Source organism: Buteo buteo, chromosome 3, assembly GCF_964188355.1.
Source record: "Buteo buteo chromosome 3, bButBut1.hap1.1, whole genome shotgun sequence".
NCBI classification, from domain to species: domain Eukaryota; kingdom Metazoa; phylum Chordata; class Aves; order Accipitriformes; family Accipitridae; genus Buteo; species Buteo buteo.
In genome coordinates, this window is record NC_134173.1 from 9137021 (window position 1) to 9157341 (window position 20321).

General features: G+C 39.7%; 1 protein-coding gene across 3 annotated transcripts in view; it reads right to left on the bottom strand.

The window, feature by feature from the left end:
* The window catches only part of ELP2 (elongator acetyltransferase complex subunit 2), a 39225-nt gene extending 22428 nt beyond the window's left edge, over nucleotides 1-16797 (bottom strand). Inside the window, exons 1-8 of one of the 3 annotated variants that reach the window (XM_075022767.1) lie at nucleotides 16657-16797; nucleotides 16488-16566; nucleotides 15114-15199; nucleotides 13174-13324; nucleotides 11869-11946; nucleotides 7619-7683; nucleotides 1278-1344; nucleotides 235-369 (exon numbers count right to left, since the gene is read on the bottom strand). In XM_075022767.1, coding sequence (XP_074878868.1) covers nucleotides 235-369; nucleotides 1278-1344; nucleotides 7619-7683; nucleotides 11869-11946; nucleotides 13174-13324; nucleotides 15114-15199; nucleotides 16488-16566; nucleotides 16657-16788 — 793 coding nt within the window. In that variant the 5' untranslated portion in view covers nucleotides 16789-16797. Of the gene's footprint in view, nucleotides 1-234; nucleotides 370-1277; nucleotides 1345-7618; nucleotides 7684-11868; nucleotides 11947-13173; nucleotides 13325-15113; nucleotides 15200-16487; nucleotides 16567-16656 lie in introns of those variants that run through there. The other 2 variants (XM_075022768.1, XM_075022769.1) reach the window with 2 other exon arrangements.
* Between the last annotated feature and the right edge of the window lie 3524 nt (nucleotides 16798-20321).

Consider the following 20321-nt stretch of genomic DNA (forward strand, 5'->3'; position numbering starts at 1 on the left):
ACTGCTTTACCATTGTTTGTTTCTAAAACATCATTAACTTTACATAGTCATGGCTTTAAAACAATAACACCACTTTTTCTAACAGCTGAATAAAAATAATGCAGTCAAAATGGTCTCAGATTCTTTTAATACAAGAAACAAATTAGATGGTAACCACCTTGTTAGCCACCCTGAAACCACAAACAGATACATAAGTGACAAGTTGTGCAAGAGAATTTTACAGCTGTTACCTACCTTTGACAGTAAAAACATTCTCTTTCAGTCTTATGGAATCATCTTCAGTTTCTGGAAGTTGCTTTGATTTTGTACACACTTTCCAAATTCTTATCAAACAATCCTGAGCACAGCTTGCTAAGAAAAGGTCTTCACCTATTTGGTTTCAAAAACAAAAAAGGTAATTAGAGCCATGTTTTCATTGCAACCGCTGCCATGACTAACCTACCATCTTTCCAAACATGTACTACAGCTTTATCCTAATTTTTCCTATTGTACACAGTATCATGAACTGTTGTTTTATTTCAACATCAACTTATTCTCCCATTTCAAACTCTCCACTAGTTTAGAACACAATGACTATAGTCATTTTTCTACTTAAAAGACATAGTAAATACTGTACATATTGTACATATACTTCCTTATTATCTATGGCCTTCACTCTCAAAATTCTAACAGCCTCAGTACTCTTCAGTAACTCCTTTCTTCAGGATTGTAGTGTCCTCTAATTCCTTCTATTTTATTCTTGCCATTGCAAGAACTATTTGACTAGTTAACATCTGAATAGATGCTCCTCTTAATCGCTTATTTTTTAAAAAAAAAAAAAAAAAGAGGGAGGAGAAGTACTATTTCCCCCTACATTCCCCCCTTTGAAAAAGCAGCCAACTCTTCCTCACTCAGATACAAATATTTGCATGTTGAAAAGGACAAGTTGCTAAAACTCCTATTTGTTTGCATTTAGCTACCAGTCAGGTAAACATACTTGAAACAAGCAAGACAAAATGAGGGATGCAAACACAAGATATAAGTGTTCTGTATCAATTCTACTGTAGCCATAATTTTGATAACTAAAATATAACTGTAGTATAGGTTCAACAATTCTTACGTTTTAACAGGACACAAAGTTCTATCTTGATTTTTAATATTTGTACCACCACCTCAGAAAAAAATTCACAACCATAAGAGTTTAGGCACTACAGTGCATCAGAACCATCTGTTGGAGGGGTAAAACAGTAGTACTGTTGTTAAACCAGTATTCCACTTTATTCATCTTTCATACTGACCACAGACTGCCCATTCAATGCCTCTTATCCAATCTTCATGGCCAGGGAGTATTAATGTTTTCTGAAACTGAATAAAAATTCCTGTTATATCATAGAAATGCACTTAATTACCATGCACATATGAGAAATTAGCTTTGGATTTTCAACTCTCTTACGTTTACAGCTTCTATTATTTGAAATTGGAAAAATAAGCTGCTACTAAGGATTGTAATTTACTGATAGATTCTAAATAGGCCTTTTTGGTTTTGCCACCATTGAGTAAACGTGTCACATCATGGCATTTTCCATGGCCAATTCTGTTTAATATCTTTATCAATGATCTGGACGAGGGGATCGAGTGCACCCTCAGTAAGTTTGCCGATGACACCAAGTTGGGCAGGAGGGTTGATCTGCTCGAGGGTAGAAGGCTCTACAGAGGGATCTGGACAGGCTGGGTCGATGGGCCGAGGCCAATTGTATGAGGTTCAACAAGGTTCAGTGCCGAGTCCTGCACTTGGGTCACAACAACCCCACGCAGCGCGACAGGCTTGGGGAAGAGGGGCTGGAAAGCTGCCCAGTGGAAAAGGACCTGGGGGTGCTGGTCGACAGCCGGCTGGATATGAGCCGGCAGTGTGCCCACGTGGGCAAGAAGGCCAACGGCATCCTGGCTTGTAAAAGAAATAGTGTGGCCAGCAGGAGCAGGGAGGTGATCGTCCCCCTGTACTGGGCACTGGTGAGGCCGTACCTCGAGTCCTGTGTTCAGTTTTGTGCCCCTCACTACAGGAAAGACATGGAGGTGCTGGAGCGTGTCCAGAGAAGGGCAACCGAGCTGGTGAAGGGTCTGGAGCACAAGTCTCATGGGGAGCAGCTGAGGGAACTGGGGTTGTTTAGTCTGGAGAAAAGGAGGCTGAGGGGAGACCTTATCTCTCTCTACAACTGCCTGAAAGCAGGTTGTAGTGAGGTGGGGGTCGGTCTCTTCTCCCAAGTAACAAGCGGTACGACAAGAGGAAATGGCCTCCAGTTGCACCAGGGGAGGTTTAGATTGGATATTAGGAATTATTTCTTCACCGAAAGGGTTGTCAAGCACTGGAACAGGCTGCCCAGGGAAGTGGTTGAGTCACCATTCCTGGAGGTATTTTAAAGACATGCAGATGTGGAGCTTAGGGACATGGTTTAGAGGTGGACTTGGCAGTGTTAGGTTACCGGACTCAATGACCTTAAAGGTGTTTTCCAACCTAACCGATTCCATGATTCTATATATGAGCAGGAATGAGTAAGAATTTAAGGTGTTTACCTTCAAGAGGCTACAGTCTCTCTGTGATATGTATGAAAAGTTTTTATCAGGCTTATACTGGTACACAAAGCATAACATAATGCAGGTATGACTAAATAATGGTAAATAATAATTTGTATTACATGTGTGAAGTAGATGCAACTGCAGATGATGTGGAAAATGAATACAGGTAAAAATCAAGTGTAAAAAGAAGGGTAATGTTTTGAAATTATTTCAATAATTAATTTGTAACATAATATGATTACTAAGAATTACTTATGGAGCCAGAAATATTCCCTATGTTTACATTTGACTAAGTTTCTAATGAAGGCATATATCAAGAACCGTATCTGCTGATGGAAATCTCTGCATAAACACAGGGTCAAGAACAGAGGAACGCAAATGCACATTTCCTAGTAAGAACTTTCATTAGTAGTATATTTTTATCCATAACATATATAATATTACCATTTTGTTTTGATTCAAGTAAGGTAGAAGTGTTTATTGCTTAATTAGCATTTAAACCATTTCTATTTTATTTTGCCCAGAAAAGGCTCTACTTTCATGACAAATTGATCCCAAGTTGACTTAAAGCATCTGAAATAACCATTACAGTTAAAATGTTAGTTTAGTACAAATGACTAACTATCACATTATTTCTTGCATTCTATTCTGCTAAATCCCCTACCTAGGCCTACTAAGAGTCAAGATTAAATTACAGTCTTTGCCCTCAGCACAAGACTGCAACCAAGTTCTCTTTCCCTAACTGTAATAAAAAAGAAAATAATTTAAAAAAAAAATTAAAAAGAGCAACACAATAAGAAAGGCACTCTCAAAATCTCTGTCTTCAGAGAAGATAGTCAGCAATGGTAATTCATCCAAACAATTTTACAGCTAACTAAACATACTCAGAAGTCAGTGCCTCTTCTCTTTGGTCCATACTTTCCTGGGTGTTCCCCCAAAATCACCTTCCCATCAAAAAACACTACTCAGCTAGCTTCTCCTCATTCTACATTTGCATTCTTAATGTTACAGAACAATCTGTATATGAGATACGTGACCAGAACAGCTTAAAAGAAACTTCCAAATCACAAAGTTTTGGTCTTGATTAAGAATGTGTTCTCACAGCCACCTAAGTCTCATTTGGCTTGTCACTTCTGCACTCACTGGCACTTCCGGATGTGGCATTCCAGATAGATGTCTATGTCAAAGACCCAACTCATTATGTGTAAATAAAGGCAGGAACAGCCCAGGAAGCGAGATCAAACAATGACCTCTGGCAATACATCAAAAAAAATCTTTTTAGCAATTCACATTGCAGAGAATAGATTAAAAAAAAAAACTATTTATTAATTCATTTATATGATCTTTGACATAATGCTCCGTATTTTACACTCTCCAAGGTTAGTTGGTAAAATTATTCCCAACTGAAAGATTAGTTCAGGGTGAACTGTTGCTAACATTCTTGTATTTTATGGTTCCTTTTATGTTGAACAGTGTGCGTATCTCCTGAAACTTGACTTTAATATTAATCTAAACAAACATCTAATAATTTTTAATTTCAAGGTGATGGGTGGCTTCTTTTTAAATTACCCTTATCTTCCCACATCAAAGAGAACCATTAAGAAAAGTAGACATTTGTTTTCTCTTTAAAGAGAGTAAAACTAATTACTTTGAGGTTATTAATACCACCCCAGGTTTCTAATTCACTTCCCAAATAGGCTTCTAGGCACTACGTAGCCTTAAGTCAAGCATGCGGTTCTTTTGTGCTATAGAAAAAGCACTCACTCAAAATTTTTAAGATATTGTTTCCCATAAAAATAAAAATTGTCCACCGAAAACTGAGCAAGGAATAGTGTTACTGTTATGACCTCTGTTTGGGTTTTTTTTAACTGCTTTTGCTGTTTTCCTTGAAGTCTGTGTCTCTTGGTATCACACATTCAGTTTCTTCAGATGTATTCTGTTCTAAAACTGCATCAGTTTAAAGCTTCTTGCAGATGCACACGGTCATTATTTTTAAATGATTCAGACAAAGTTTTTATTATTGCCTAGGTTATATTTGCAAGTATTTTGAGCTGTCATTCTTTTCATTTTTACAGATTTTGTTTCTGTAGTCTCAGTTTTCCCCTTGGTCCTTACTTGATACATAAGATTATTGCAAGTTACAGTAACAACAGCTGAATCTAAAAAAACTTAGGGACTGAGTCACCTACTTCACAGGCTTTCCCATGCCTCTTAACTAATCGCTGAACATTTTTACGTAGCAGTCTGGTATCTTTTCTTTTAAGCAAAGAATAAAGCTGTTCTGTAGGTAGCAGAACTAATGAAGCCTGCTTGTCTGTGGACATGCCCAGCAGACTCTGCACAACTAACTCTGCCCACACTTTGGGTACATGCCCTTCAGGACCAGGCTGGTAGCATCATTTGGCAAATTTGGCAACTGCTACATAAGGTAACAGAGGTCCAAATCTTCTCAGTTTTTCTCCACCAGACACTAGATGTGATATCCCTCCTCTTAACCAGCTGTTAGTCTTGTAGAATTAGAAAGAGCCTGAATTACCTCTGAGTCTCTTATTTCACCTTTCAATTAGGCTAAATTATTTGGGGGAAACATACTCCAACATGCACAGCAAAAACTTCTCACAGAAACCAAGCTCAACATAGAGATGTTTTGTTTTAAAGCTCTATTTTGATCTTCTGGTTTACTTACTTCCCCTCCATAGGCCTGTAATATCTCAAGCAGGAAGACATATAATGGTTTCTGAAAGATTTTTCCCTGGGTATTTTTATAAATCAATACCCTCTTTCAAGAACTCAGAAAAGCAAAGAGATCATTTTCTCTCTACTGCTTAACACAGTAAGGGATCTCCGGGTAGAGAGTCTTAAAGGATTTGATGCCTGCCCCCTCAATTTCTAAAACCAAGCAGTTTTTATAAATAAATATATTTCAACTGTAAAATTCATGAGTTTACCAAAAGGCAGCCTTTATCAGCTAACTGAATATGCCTCATCCTCCCTCAGAGTGTAAGTTTCCTCCAAGTTTCATTAGAATGTCCCGTTATGAACTTACATTCTACCTTGGGGTTCATACAATCTTTTTTAGGACGTTAACTAAAGGAAGAGGTTTCCAAGAGTAACAATTAACAGGACAGAACTACAGGCCCTTACCAGTTAGAAAAGGATGCACAAGTTCAGATTCTAATCACTCTTCCACACTAAGTTCTTGTGAAAAATGACAGCATGACACTAACATTTCCTTCAAAGTAGAACTATGGAAGTCATAAAAGGGTTTCAGCAGATCTGAGAGAACCCAACTAAAGAGGAGAAACTCCTTTTAGCAGCTAGGAAGAAATTTACATCAGAAGGCTCACAAGGACGTTTTCATTCTGTTAATAGCTGTAATGCACTACGCAGGCACTTTTACTCCACAGGGAATCAAATTTGAGGTCTTCACTGAGGTCTGTATAGTCTATTTAGTAAAAAGAGACGTTCTGGGAAGGTGAGATAGATACCCACCAGAAGTCTCACTTCATTTAAAAAACAGAGACTCTGAACCCCAACTCTGCCAGGAGAGCTGGTGAAAATACTTCCTAAAATTGAAGGAAAATGTGTGAAAAATAACACATGTAAAGTGAGAGAAAATTCCTCATCCTTTGTATGATTAAAGTTTCTTACCTCCAAAAAAAGACAGCAGCATAAACATGCTTATGAAGCTGAAGATAGAGCTTGTTTCTTCCAACTACCTTCCTTCATCCCCCACAGACTGACTGCATTTACGAATGGCTAAGACTGCTGTTATACTCAAAAGTTTGGTCAACAACTGGCAAAAGAAGTTATGGAACTCTGAACACTTCTGGCAGTCAAACTGCATATTATTTTGTTAATCTGAACCATACAAGAAAACCATTTCCAGATTTTGAATGAGGAAAATCAACTGCACAACCCCTGACATAAGTGTTTCTTTAGCACACCGAGAATCACAATTGGCATGCTGCCATTGCTAATTCCCAAAGAATGTCATTAAACTGATTTAACTCATGAGCTACATAAGAAAAAAAACCCCGAACCTAAGAAAGTGACCCTTCTTTCCTGCTTAGCAGTTAAGAAATCACTAAACATAGCAGATAAAGGATGAAGTATTTATGTTATGGACGACAACAACAAAAAATCTTATTATTGTATGTTGCAGCATGAACAAGCAAAATTACCTATAAAGTAGCTTTTATCTCTCTCAAAAAGCAAAAAGGAGTATCTATTCTTCAATCTCTAAGGGGACTGTGCCTGAACAAATCCAGTAAAGTCATTCCTACATATGTTAGTTAGAATGTGGGTTTCTGAATGGTAGGTTCACTGGTGCATTGTGGGGCAGCATTTGTGGTTTGAGGGGTTTTTTTAAGGGAGTGATAAGACAGAAAGAAAAGACATTGACTTCTGGTTTGGAAGACAGTCATTCAACACGCTTTAGAGTCTAACAAAACTTCTGAACAGATGCAAGAGAGGACAGAACTTCTTTGTAGCGCTCCAAAGGAACATTTAACTGTATGAAAAACTAAAGATAGCTACAGCTTCCAAGTAATACATGAAAAATGTGTATGCTTTTAGAAGATGAGACACTCCTTCAAATATTTCTTTCCACATTCAGAAGCATTCAGCACAAAGAGCATACTTAGCAACAAACACACAATTCCACAGATAGAAACCATATCAGTTTTATTATAAGAATTTATAGACTGAAAGTAACATAATTTCCGTATGAACCATTCAATACATGGATACTCAGCAAAGAAGGACAGTTGTAGCTATTTTATGTCAGCGAGAACAGAAACACTGGCTATCTTCACACAGGGAAAAAATAAGAAAAACTAACACTTCTATGCACTGAATCAAACTTCAACATTCTGTATATACACTTCATCATTACCTAGAAAAATGGATGAACCATTTAACAGAGGCAATTGTAGGTGATGGCTGTCTAGAAACAGACAGTAGTTATTGAAGAACCTCAAAAAAAAAAAATCAGCAGCACATGTGGAAAGAAAAGTAGCAGAACTGAGTAATGTCCTGAGCAAGAGATAAAAACTGTAATTACCTGGCCATTCTGCTGTATAAACAAATGTATTTTGCAGTCATCACCACCACAAGCCAGTATTGGTACTGAGGGGGGAGGGGGGGGGGGGGGGGGAACAAAAAACAAACATCTTCATTAATCAAGTTACAAAACCTAATATTCTAGGATATGAAAATTTATATAAATAACATAAAAATCAATATAGTATCAACAAATACATTAATACAAACAGACAGGCAAGCATGATACCACTTTATGTTATCTAAATAAGACACCTAATACTGTTTGAAATAAACTAGTATTTCAAGAACACAAAACTTGCAAGTTATTTTGGCATGTAAATAATATCTACTAATACTTAAGATGCTAAAGAGTAGTTTCCTTCAAGCTCACATATCTGTAGGAATTTCAAGTATTAGGGATTTTTAATTATATTTATTTTATTGGTATCAACAGGCATTTGCTCTAAATACAAAAGGAGCAAGCAGCAAAACAAATTGACTCAGAATAATACAGTTCAACTACCAAGTCAACTGAAGTAAGTATATAGATGAAGGCAGCATAATTATTACACAGCAAATAAAAAGACAGACGAAAAAAGGAAGACAGACCACCACTCACTGTACACAAGGATATGAAAGCAATTAACATTATTATACACCTACTCAAGTCTTGAGTAGTAGTTTACTTCCAGGAGCTATCTAGAAAGTGTGCAAAAAATTAACATCTATTCAATCAAACCAGACAAAGTTACGTCTAAGGGGAAAACAAGAGAAGTTAGGCAGTATATTAGTTCATCTCTCCCACAGAAAATCATGGGGAAAAACAGTTAACCCTTACTTCACTCTTTTTGGGTCATAAGGATGAAGTAGTACTGCTAGGGACTGAAATAGCAAAAGAAAAGGAGTTAATTAGGAAAGTATGAAGAAATAAGTTATCGGGGCTAAACATTCACATTTCTCAAGTCTGGGTAGAAAACAAAATACTAAGTTTCACTAAAATCAGCTACTTAATTTAAAAACTAAATGTCATCCCTTTAAAGAGATAATTTTATCTTTATTATGGATAGACCAAAAAAATCAACTTGAATATTCATAAGTTTATGCTCTATGCTAATTTCCTCTTTCTGTCTGTACCAAATCTGTGCCTAGCTATCTGCTGCTCCTCTCACACTTCTAAGTAACATTTCACATTCTTAGACCTCCATCACTTGCTTCTTCTCTCCAACCCCTAAGTCACATTTCACCTCCATCTCCTCCTTGCCTTCCACTGGACCAAAAAAAAAGACTGCTTTGGACTGGAGGTAATGAGCTATTTTGAAAGAAGACCTGGTCTTCAGGTCCATGGAAATTGGGCAAGAGTGAGGGGTTTTTCCATGAAATACAATACAATATATGTTCTTGGAGCCTGTCCTGAGAAGTGCATTTTATGGGTCGTTACAGTAATGACATAATTATTCAATGGAATAAAAGTTTGACTAATAAAAACAAGAAGAGTATTATGATCTAGTTGCTGTATCAGACAAATGCAAAAGCTTTCACTCAAAAAGTTCTATCAAGAAGTATATAACTGGCAAAACCAGACAAGTATACAGTTTTCACATAAATGCTCTAGACTACTAGAATTTGGATCTGATTGAGATAAAGTCCTGCAAAAGAAATAGAAAAAATTAGTTGGAAACTGTGGCCCAATTGCAAGGGGGACAGTGTGATCAGCAAAGTTTTTTCAAGTTCACACGCTCTTTTCTTCATCTGTTGCAATTCAGTTCTGAGGAGACAATTCTTATTTGTCAGAGGCCAAGCTATGGCACTACAATTATCCATGCAGTAGGAAGAATCACAGTATATGACAAAAGAGCTGATCAAGATCTGTAAAACAGTAAATCCTACTCCCAGCATTTTAGAAGCAGAGTTTCTGCAGGCACTGCAAGGCAGAAAGCAAGCAACCAACCAAAACAGTATGAAGCTTTTCTTCAAGACTCAGAAGACAACTGTGAAGAAACTCCTTAACTAAGAGGCTGCCAGTAACATGCTTAAGCCATATTCCAGCTGCAAATGATTGTTCAGGTTTTTACGAGCAGTCTATTGGCTTTCACCATTTGACTTCTTCACAAAAATGGTTCTTAACTTTTTTTTTTTTTTTTTTAAATCATTTATTTTCAAGGACAATCAGTTAAAATACTAGGCACCATGAACTTCAATGTCTTTTGAAAGTTAAAGCATCCATTACATATGAATCAATTTTCAATGCAAGCTTTAAATTTCTTTGCTTGGTGAAATTAGAGGTTATTCTGTATTTAATTCCTGACTTAAGAACTGCAGATTGTCCTCAAGAGAAAAGCTTCTTTAAATCTTAATACAGCTGCCAACATAGCCTTCATAAAGATTTCAGAGCAACTCCTAAAGTTATCATAGATCATTTTTCCCCGAAGCTCATTAAAATTCCAAATTCCCATTACATATTAATGTTTCTGACAAAATGATCAGCAGTGAGATATTTTATAATATATTTTCAGCTACTTTATTTAGATTTCAGAATTAGCACACTCCTCTGAAACAGTTCAGCTGTATGGACTACTATGTCAGGTCTAGGGAGAAAACACAGAACATGGCTATGCTATATTAAAAGTCCCTTTATAGATTTCTAGGGCACACATTTCTAACCATACATTTATGGTTCAAAATCTAAACTATTTCTTGACAATTTTAGCAGCACAGATCATTCATATTGGAACAGGCATTACAAACATAAATGAATAGGATTTTTTAAAAATTTCTGTACAAAACCTACACAAATAATTTCTCATTTGAAAATAATTTCAATTCTTCAGAAAAGCTCTTTTTCCAATTACAAGTACTGTGTTGTTTTGCATAACTAATTTGAATTGGGATGGGAACAGCCATAATAAAGTTGCTCTAAACACAACTTTAAGCAACACTGGATTTTGAGGACTGGGAGATTTTCACAGCAAAACAAAATGCTTGCTATTCCACCATTTAAAGAAGCTTCAAGCATTCCATGCAATTTTGGTTTCAGAAGCATTTACTTTTAAGAATTAACATGATAATCTTCATTTAAGGTTCTTCCAAAATGTATGGTCCCTTCTCTTGTATACAACATGTTTTCGATGTTAAAAAGATGCACTACTCTAGAGTGTTACAGTGAGAGTTTCTTACTTGAACAGTATCATAAATGAAGAAATAATATATTGCTTTGCAATATAAATTTTATATTCATTAAACTGGCACCACAGACACTTCACTTCTAACGAAAATTCACACCAGAGATAATGATTTTAATTTACTCTCAAGCCTTTTAAGTTCATCTCAACAAGCACCTGTTAGTGTATTTACAGGAGAAATAGAGAGAGAGGTTTAAAGTTCTTTGGCAGTGCAGATGCTGCTTTTGCTATCAGACACACTCTGGAAATGGACATTAGCATTTCCAAATGAGAAAATGCATCTTGACAGAGCTTTCATATCTCCCAGAATTATCACAAGCCAAGGAATAAAATAAGCCTCTGTATAACTGCTCTGGAGGCATACAATCGAACAACACATCAGCATGGAACACATGCAGCGAATAGTTGAAAACTTTAGATACAGTAAGAAACTTTAGTACTTTTTGTCTTGGGAGTCTGGAACTCCTCCATCCAAAGGCTCCACTGATACTTAAACACAAACCCAATTCAACATATGTATCTGGCTTGAGGATACATTTAGTGTTTTTTTTAATAAAAAAAGCTTCTACAGATTTGCAACAGAAGAACGTATCTGTAGCAGGCTACAAAATCTGAACATTTATGTTAATGGAAAACTATATAAACCATACCGAACAGTCAGGTTAAAGTTGTTCAGCATCTCAATTTTTCCACATTTAAGACTGAACAGGTGATAAACACTGCTCATTAATCTGCACTTTTTGATGTAGGCCTGAAGATTCTTGTTCTGGATCTTGCCCTTCAATCCAAGTGACAAGAACAAATACATATGCAGCAGCAGCACAAGGAGTGGGTGGAACTAATAGCATCATCCTATCCCGTTCATTTACAGCCCCGCTACCTCCTTTTTACACTGTAATCTGCCAGTATTCTAATGGCTAAGAAGAGTTCAGTGAAAATCTTTAGATACAAGCAGCAGCTTAGGCCAGTTCCGTAGAAAACAAAAAATATGGCACAAGGGCCTGGAGTCTGTCAAATGAAAATCTACTTGAGGGATTTCTCAGATTTTATGTTTCCTGCATTGATATTTAAGATGTGCAGCTGTACTTACCATTGCTGCCAGGCAAGAAGGATAAGCAGACATCCATAACAAATCCATTTCCAAACTGCAGAATTTCAATGCATTTAGCTGGAAAACAAGAACAGATAGTGTTGATCTCATTCATCATAAGTATTACAGTTACACTGTCACTTCCTACTACATTATGTAGTTAAAATTTCCCATTCAATTTTATTTTAAGAAGCTGAAAAATTTCTACTTTTTTCAGAAGCTTAAATAATGTTATCTTCTGCAGGGCCACAGAAATTCATCCAAAGTTAGCTGAGTTAGAACGTAAGTCACTATTCTCCACCGAGTATTCAAGTTGTACAGTTCCACTGTGGTAACACATCAAAAGTGATAAGTGTTGCAAATTATATCCTGTGGCAACTGTATTCACTACACAGGAAGCTAAAACTGAATCCATTTGCTACAAGAGCAGGTAGAGAGATGAGCAAAAACCTGCAAACACCCCTGAGACCCTAGAATCGGTTAAACTGGTAAGCCATCAAGATCAGAGTAACCAACAGGATAGCAGAAAAACCTCTCTCCAGAAGCAGAATTGGTCTTTCCATCACTGGAACCCGCAACAGCAAGACAAAAAGGAAAGGACAGGACTTCATGGTGTTCTTTGGGAGCATGAGAAATGCCTTCCAGAACACGGGACTGAAGATTGGCAACTCTATTTCTCTCATGTAGGCAAGGCAATGTGAAATCCTCAAGTACACCAGATAAGAAAGTAGCTTGAGAGATGCCGTCAGTACAAGTCAATTAGCAAATAACACTTTAAATCTAGATTATCCACCCTATTTATTTCTTATGCATTTCAAAGAGCTGTTCTCCCATGTGTCCATGCAAGATCCTACTACCCCAAACTTCACTGAACTCAAGTCAATAGTAACAGCCAAGTGATCGGTTTAACCTCACCTTTCTAATCCCAGCATTAATCATTTTACTAATACACATTACTTCACATACACATACAGCTAGTCCGCCCCCACATTACAGGGCAAAATGATGGTTCAGATTATCAGATTCTGAATACGTATTAAAAAGAAACAAGTAAATTCAGCCAACACATCACTGATGAAAACCAAAGATAAATCATCCCGGACAACAAATCTGACCCAAAGATATTAAACTAGTATGACCCTCAGCTTTCAAAGAGCAATACAGTGGTTTGATGTACCAAAGTCTGAACAGAAATCAATGTAGTTGCATTAAAAGATGTTAGTATTTAGCCAAGTACTTCAATGGATAAACATTCATTATTTTTATCAAGCCAGTATGTTGTTCCTAACGTTAAAAAGATGTTACCTTCTGAACCATGCCGATACCAGATTCTCACAGTAGAGTCAGAAGCTGCAGAAGCTATCAGGAGACCTAAATCAGGTTCATCTGACTGGTAGACAGCATCCACAGCACAAACAGCTTCAGCATGGCCTTTGAGAGGAATGCTTTCCACAAGCTGAACACATCAGAAAGTTTTACAAAGTTTTAAATTCCAGTAACTTATCTGAGAGAACTTTTAAAGCCATTTTAAGAAATGAAATAACTTAATACTGAAAACAAGTTGTATACCTGCAATGGCAGAGCATCTGCTAAGCAATGCTTAAGCAATAGCATATTCCAGGAAAACACAGAGAAGGGATACAGCACTAATGAGTATTAACTTGGTAAGATTTTGTTCAAAGCTGAACAGAATTAAATGTTCCTGTGTACACTGTACAAACCTCACCATACCTTGAGGAAAGCTGAAAATAGTATAGAAATTAGGAAGAGCAGTTTTCCTTCCTTTTTCTCCTTCTCTTGCCCCTCACCCTAAGGAACATGTCATAAAAGTTTGGAGAACCTTAGTGAAGGAGACTGAGCAGAAAACACATTGGAATAAGTAGCAGCTACAGCAGCTCTAGCAGCAACATTTAGTGTGTTCTCACAAATCAAAACAGCTTTTTACTCCCTCAAAATACCAATATGAAAAACAAAAACTCTAAATTTAGACTTAAGTGCCTACTTTCTTAAAGAACAACTACAGGCAGTTCAATTTGTAATCTGTTCCTCCTAAACACAAAAAGCAAAACGAGAAGCTTTTAATTCTGTGACCAGAAGTCATCCAGCATTTATCCAAACTTTGTCATAAACTCACTTGACATATCTTTCCAAAATATAGCCTGGTAGGCACCAGTAAGAATTTTTGATTGGTCCGATATAGAACTTTGCCTGTTTTTAAGAATTTACATTAGTCTAGAACTTCCGTTAAAGTGTGCACATTTAGCCACATTCTTTTTCAAAGACTGCCATAAGGCTGTGTACCACATCAGCGGAAATGGTTAATAAAGAAATCTGTAAGTTATTTTAAATAAATACGTAAACAGTTACAATGGGTCAGGATCAAAAGTTATTTCTGAGAACATTCCCCCATCAAACTAGGTACATTTCCCCCTAGTATGCATTCTTGTGCATTTTAAAATGCCAAGTCTAATCTAGTTTGAGATAGCCTATGAAATGGGTTACCTACACAGCCATTCACAAATCAATGCCTGATAAGTAAGATTTTAAAAGTTAGGTAATAAATTAAAGTATTTGTTCATCTAAATTTCAGTTCATTCTGAAGGCTCTTTTACACCATACTCCATCTTTTGCCTTACATTTTACAGTATGAATAATAAATTAGCACGTCTCTTCTCAATTTCTCTGACAAAACTCAATTGTTGCACAGGTTTTTTTTATTTTTTTTTTTTTAAACACCTACCCCAACTTGTGTATCATCCTGGTAAGACTACCTACATATATACACCTACAGACATTACACTGTTACACAGATTGCCCAGAAATCACCAGAAACGGATATAAAGAAATGAGGAAGAAGGGTACAGGAAACATCAACTAAAAATGAACCTCACAGTTTGAAGATTTTAAGGCAGTTTAAAGGAAAGTGCTACATGAGATCAGCAAGCTGGCGACTCAAGAACAGACAAACAGCATCTTTTAGATATGCTAGACAAATCCACCTGATGACTGGTTAGCTAATTTCTTAATGAAGGCTGATTTGAAATAGATAAACTGCAGAAAAGAAGAAAGAACATTTAAAGTAAAACATAGCAAGACAGAATACCAACAATTCGAAGGAGATGCGCACGGGGTTCAATAGTTAAGGTAAAACAAAGAGGTAGGGCTAATACAGACAAAATACATAATTTGTAGTGCGTGAGAAACTAGGGCAGGGGGGGCTTTAAAAAGAGGTTATTCCTGCTTACCTGATTATTCCACGTTCCTGTTCCATTCCATTCCCAAATTATGAGTTGTTTATCAGATCCACCAGAAATTAACTCTGTTTCAGAAGCTGAAATATATGTTTTGTTAAGTTTTGTGAACACTTACTTTGTAACAGCAGTCAACAACATAAGCAGTTACATTGGTTACTACTCACAAAATATCGGGTATCAACAGTAAGCAAAGTTTCCATCAAAATAAAGTATGGCTAATATGAGTTGCACTGTGCAAGGCAGCTTAAGAGCAAAGGTATTCTCTAAGACAACATAAAGACAAAAGTCACAGGAACATTTAAACTTCTGTATGAATGTGATAAATATATCTTCCCAAAAAGGTTCTCAAATCCGACAGTGGAATTTAATATTTTTTGTTGTTGTTTGGTCTTTTTGGAGAATAGGAAAATAAAGCAAGTGAAATCTAACCAAACAGAATTCAAAGCTTCACATGAAAATTTAATTCCCAAGTTCCCTGAAAATAATTTCTTTTAATCAACCTTAAGAAGAAAACGTTTTAGTGCAACCCGTTGAAAGGATAGCAGTTTATATCACTATTAAAAAGGAACGTTTTGACCTCAGCACTTTCCCCCCCAAAAAGCAAAAGGCATGTCACATCAACAGTCTAATCCATGGCCCCATTTCTCTTTGTCAGTGGGCTTCTTCAAATGCCTAAAGGCAAGAATATGTGCCTTTGAAAAGTCTGCACTGAACACCTTTAAATCCTGGAATTACTATCAAGCAAAAACTTTATAACAGTCTCAAACGTTTCCATCCTGAAAGATTATTTTTTCGTGGATACGACCTCTATGCAACCTACAGCTTTACAGTCAGAGATTTCTGAAAAGTCACTGCAAACCATTCTACAAAGTCAAAACACGCAAAGCTCCAAAGCCTTCCTAAAGAGCCCGGTGGCAGCACAAGTGTCTGTCACAGCCGCCGATCCCTCTCGGAGCCACCGCAGCCCCAGGCAAAAAAACAGCCTCGGGGGTCTGCCGCCGGCTGCGGGGCCCGGAGAAGACGGACCGACCGCATCCCCTCGCTTACCGGACAGCTCACCCGGCTTTGGGGGGACAGCGGGGGTCGCATTCCTGCGGAGCCACGCGTTAAAACCCCGGCTGGGAAGGCGGCGGCAAGGCCAGAGGACGCGCTGGAAGCACCCCAGCTCCTTATTACCCTCAGTTTGCCCCGCAGACCCTCTGTCGCCGGCCCTCCCGCCTCACCTCCCCAGCGAGGGCCAGCCCAGCACCGCCCACGGCCCTGAGGGGAAGCGGCCCCGGTCCGCGCCACGGGAGACATCCCACTCCCCCGCGGCCCCACGACCCCAAGGGACGGGGAGCGAGGTAGAAAGGCCGCGCTACTCACCCCCGTCCCGCCGGCGGACCCAGCGCACGCAGTTCACCCTGCCGGCGTGGCCGCGGAGGACGGCGACCGCCCGCCTCACCTGCGGGAAGAGAGGGAAAGCACCCAGCGTGAGGGAAGCCGCGCTACCTCGGCCCCGGCCCCGGCCCCGGCCCGCACGGCCTCAGCTCACCGCCGGCTCGTAGAGAACGACGTCGCGGCAGCTGCCGAAGGCGAGAACCCCCCGCCGCCCCCACGACACGGCCCCGCCGCCCGCCCGGTTAGCGCAGCAGGCGACGTGACAGACTTCCACGGGCGCCGCCATCTTGTTCCCACCCACGGGCGCCTGCGCGGCCTCGCGCCAGCGGCCGTAGCAACCGGCCCCGCCGCGGCGTGCCGGGGGGGCGGGGCCTGAGGGGCGAGGGGCGGGGCGAGGGGCGGGGCGTGCCCACGACCGTTGGGGCGGGTGGTGGCAGCCGCGATGGCGGGCGGCTGTGAGGCGAGGAGGGAGCCCGACCGGCTTGGTCTGGCCGTGGGGTGAAGGAGAGCTAACCTAAGTTCTGGGTGGCTGTGGGGAAAGCCCGGTTCGGGGTTTGGTGTGAGGGAGCCCCACCGGCCGGGCCTCGCAGGTGGAGGAGCTTGAAAAGAGGGCATCGAAAGCAGTGAAACCGAAATTAGTTTGGGGTTTGAGTTTGTTGGTTTTGGGTTTTTTTTTCTAGGGGGACAGTTTTAATCTGTATCGCGCCTTTTGTCAAACACTCAAAAGGTTTAAAAAATTTTAAGCTTTTCTGGGTGTTTTTTTTTTTATGCATAGAAGTTGATTCCACATGTGCCCGAGTATCGGAGATCATGGTCTTACTATCCATTTCTGATCTGTTTCCATCACCTGTAAAGCTTCCCTCTGATAAAGCATCATTCTTAAGTCACTGAGTTCAGGCCATGTTTAGTATTACGGTTTATTACCGATGTCCCGAACTGTTGTAGAAATCATGGCAATTTGCAACTGAGCAATGGCCAGGGCCCCCAGTGGGGTGATCTGGATATGTCTGAGTACCTCTGTTTTTCAAGACAAAAGATGAGATCATAGCAGATTAGAGAATTACATCTGTTAAATTTTTATTTTTTTTATTTATTGATATATTTATTGCCCTCCCTAACCAAGAAATTCAAATCAAGAAAGATACATGCTGCAGTAGTAGTCTAGTTTTACTTGCATAGTTACTGGCCTAAAGAAATGGGATCATGAGAGGGTATCACGCTATATGGATGTGCTGTGAACTGTTTCAGCCATTTGGCTTCACAAGCTCAAGGATTTTGCCAGTTTCCAGTGGCTACAGATGCAACCTGCTACCCCACAGGCTGTGTAGGAGTCTCAGCGGGACCTTCGAGACATCCACTCTGCCTCCAAACGCTCTACCCTACATGTGCAGAAGGCCCTGGAGCAGACGCCAGGCTGAAGTATAAATGGACTACTCTACAACAGAAAGCATGGAAAGGGACAGGAAACACAGATGTGACTATCTACAGCTGTCTGGTGCTTCCTGCCCCCAAATCGCACCTGGGATATCATAAAATAATCGAAGCTGAACTGAAAAGCTGGAAGCCTTGGGTAGAGGGAGAAGATAGCTCTATGTGACTGTGCAGGGAACAGGGCGGGGGGTGCAAGAAGAGAAGCAGCAGAAAGCAAGCAGGCATCCAGGGGAAGCACTCTGTGTAGCACAGGCAACACTTCGGACCCTAAATCACTCCTGCCTGGCCTTTATCTCTCCGTGTGCCTGCACGTTCATGAATACTGGCTGTTGGCAGCGCTGTAACCTGACACAAAAATATTGCAGCTTGGCACGTCTTTTTCCAGTGGGTATGAGAGGAAGGAAACTCTGCCTGATCACATACAAGACACAGCCAGAAATGTTAGCTGCTAAGGGAACAAATGACTCCTTGCACAAAAATGCACGGATCCAGTCATCAAAGCATGCTCTAACTGAGGAGTGCTGTCCCGGAGGATGGAGGATGGCTGCACAGCAGTCAGGTTGCGCAGCAACCCCCTCACTCAGTGTGCCCTGCCAGGGTTGCAGTCCGGCGGGAGGAGGTCGGGCAGTGCCAAAAAGCTGGGGCATGTTATAGGAGTTGCATTCGTTGCTGTGGGAACGAAGCTGGCTCTGACTGTGATTGTGGGCATAAGTGTAGGCTTTTCCAAGATGGATTTCGGTGGGGGATTCCTCTATGACACGAGAAGTTTACTCATCTGATAGATAACCTGCTGCTGCTGATGTCCTGTAAAGAGGAGGGCCCCAGGCGCTGCTTGTGTTGTAGAGATTTGGAGGTGCACATCATGCCTGAGGGTGTGAGGGCACTGTAACCCCATGCTGCAGGGTTTTGCGAGGCTGGTCCTCGCAGCCTTGGGCCACCACCTCGGGGATGGTGCTTTCCCAGGCAACTTGAGGGAGCACATTGCGGAGCGCTGCTAGCGCCAGGTATTGCCAGTGATTGCCTCCTTTCTGCCACAAAGGTCTGGCACTGTCACCCCCGTGCCACGCCGACACCTCCCAACACCGAGAGAACTGGGATAAATCAACACAGAATATGGACTTGAAGGTGCCATGGGGAATGCTGTAACAGGACCATAGCGGTATGGCCAAAAAGCATGGGAAGCTGGGTATGTATCCAGACAGATCAGCCTAGACAAGCCCAGTTTCTTACACACTTTTTGTAAGTATCATGTCTGACCAAGTCCTCTCTCACATGGGATGCTGGGCCTTTGGTCTAACCCAAGTAAGTTTTTTTCTGAGTTCTAACGTTACAGGATCTTCTCTTAGGTCTGAAAAATGGAAATACCTGGAGGGCAGTGTATGAGAAATTTAGAATATTGGATAATTATAACAGAATTAATATGCCTTTTAGGAACACATGCATTATAAGGAAGTAATGGTGGTGGTCAGTGACGTTCCAAGGATGGAAGAGGACATACTCTGGGCTAGTCGCCAACTGCCAGTCTTCGTTCATGGCTAGTGTCCTTACTGAATTCAAATCTGTCCTTGCTGTTTTCCTTCACCTCCCCAGAAAATAACTTCTTCACTTTTCAGAAATATATGTAAAAATAATCATCCTCTTTTTTCCCCCTTTGGTGTAATTTTTGAGGCACAAGAAGAACTCAATTCACTGAACATCAGAAAATGTTGTGATGGTGCCTAAGCAGACTTCAGAAGTCACTCTGTAGCCTTGTTCACATCTTTTATGTGTCTCAGTTTGGTTCTGCCAGTGGAGTTACATCAACAAATTCCCATAAGGGAGATATTACTCATACTGACAAAAGGTTTCTTTAGCTTAAAATAAATTCATCAGTTAGATATTGGAATAATTTCTCTTATTCCAATAGCAAAATAGTAATTTTGATGGTAAACTCAAGTCTTCAAGTCAGGTTTGGCAGGCAAAGGTGGCTTAGTGATCTCCATGTGCTCCCTACCGAACTCAGTTATGCCCATAAGCTTTTAGATAGAGACTGAGAAAATACAATACTAGTCAGAAAATGAGAAATACTATTTCATATATTTATCTAATTATGTCTAAATAATGACATGAAAATACAATAATGTTGCAAATATGTTTCCACTTCCTGCAGAATGTTTCCAACCTGTTATACGGCATTTTTAGCCTCATCTTCTTTTCTGGTTTTATGAGGAACATACAGTGTTGGATATATATTGCACATATTGTTAATTGAATGCATGTTGAGAAGAAATCTGGTCTTTGATAGATTAAATAAAAGTTTTACGCTTTTCTTTATTGGCTGGGGTCTTGGTGTAAAGGAGTATGTATTATTAGACACGGGTCATTCTGCATGATACTATGAAAAGCAAC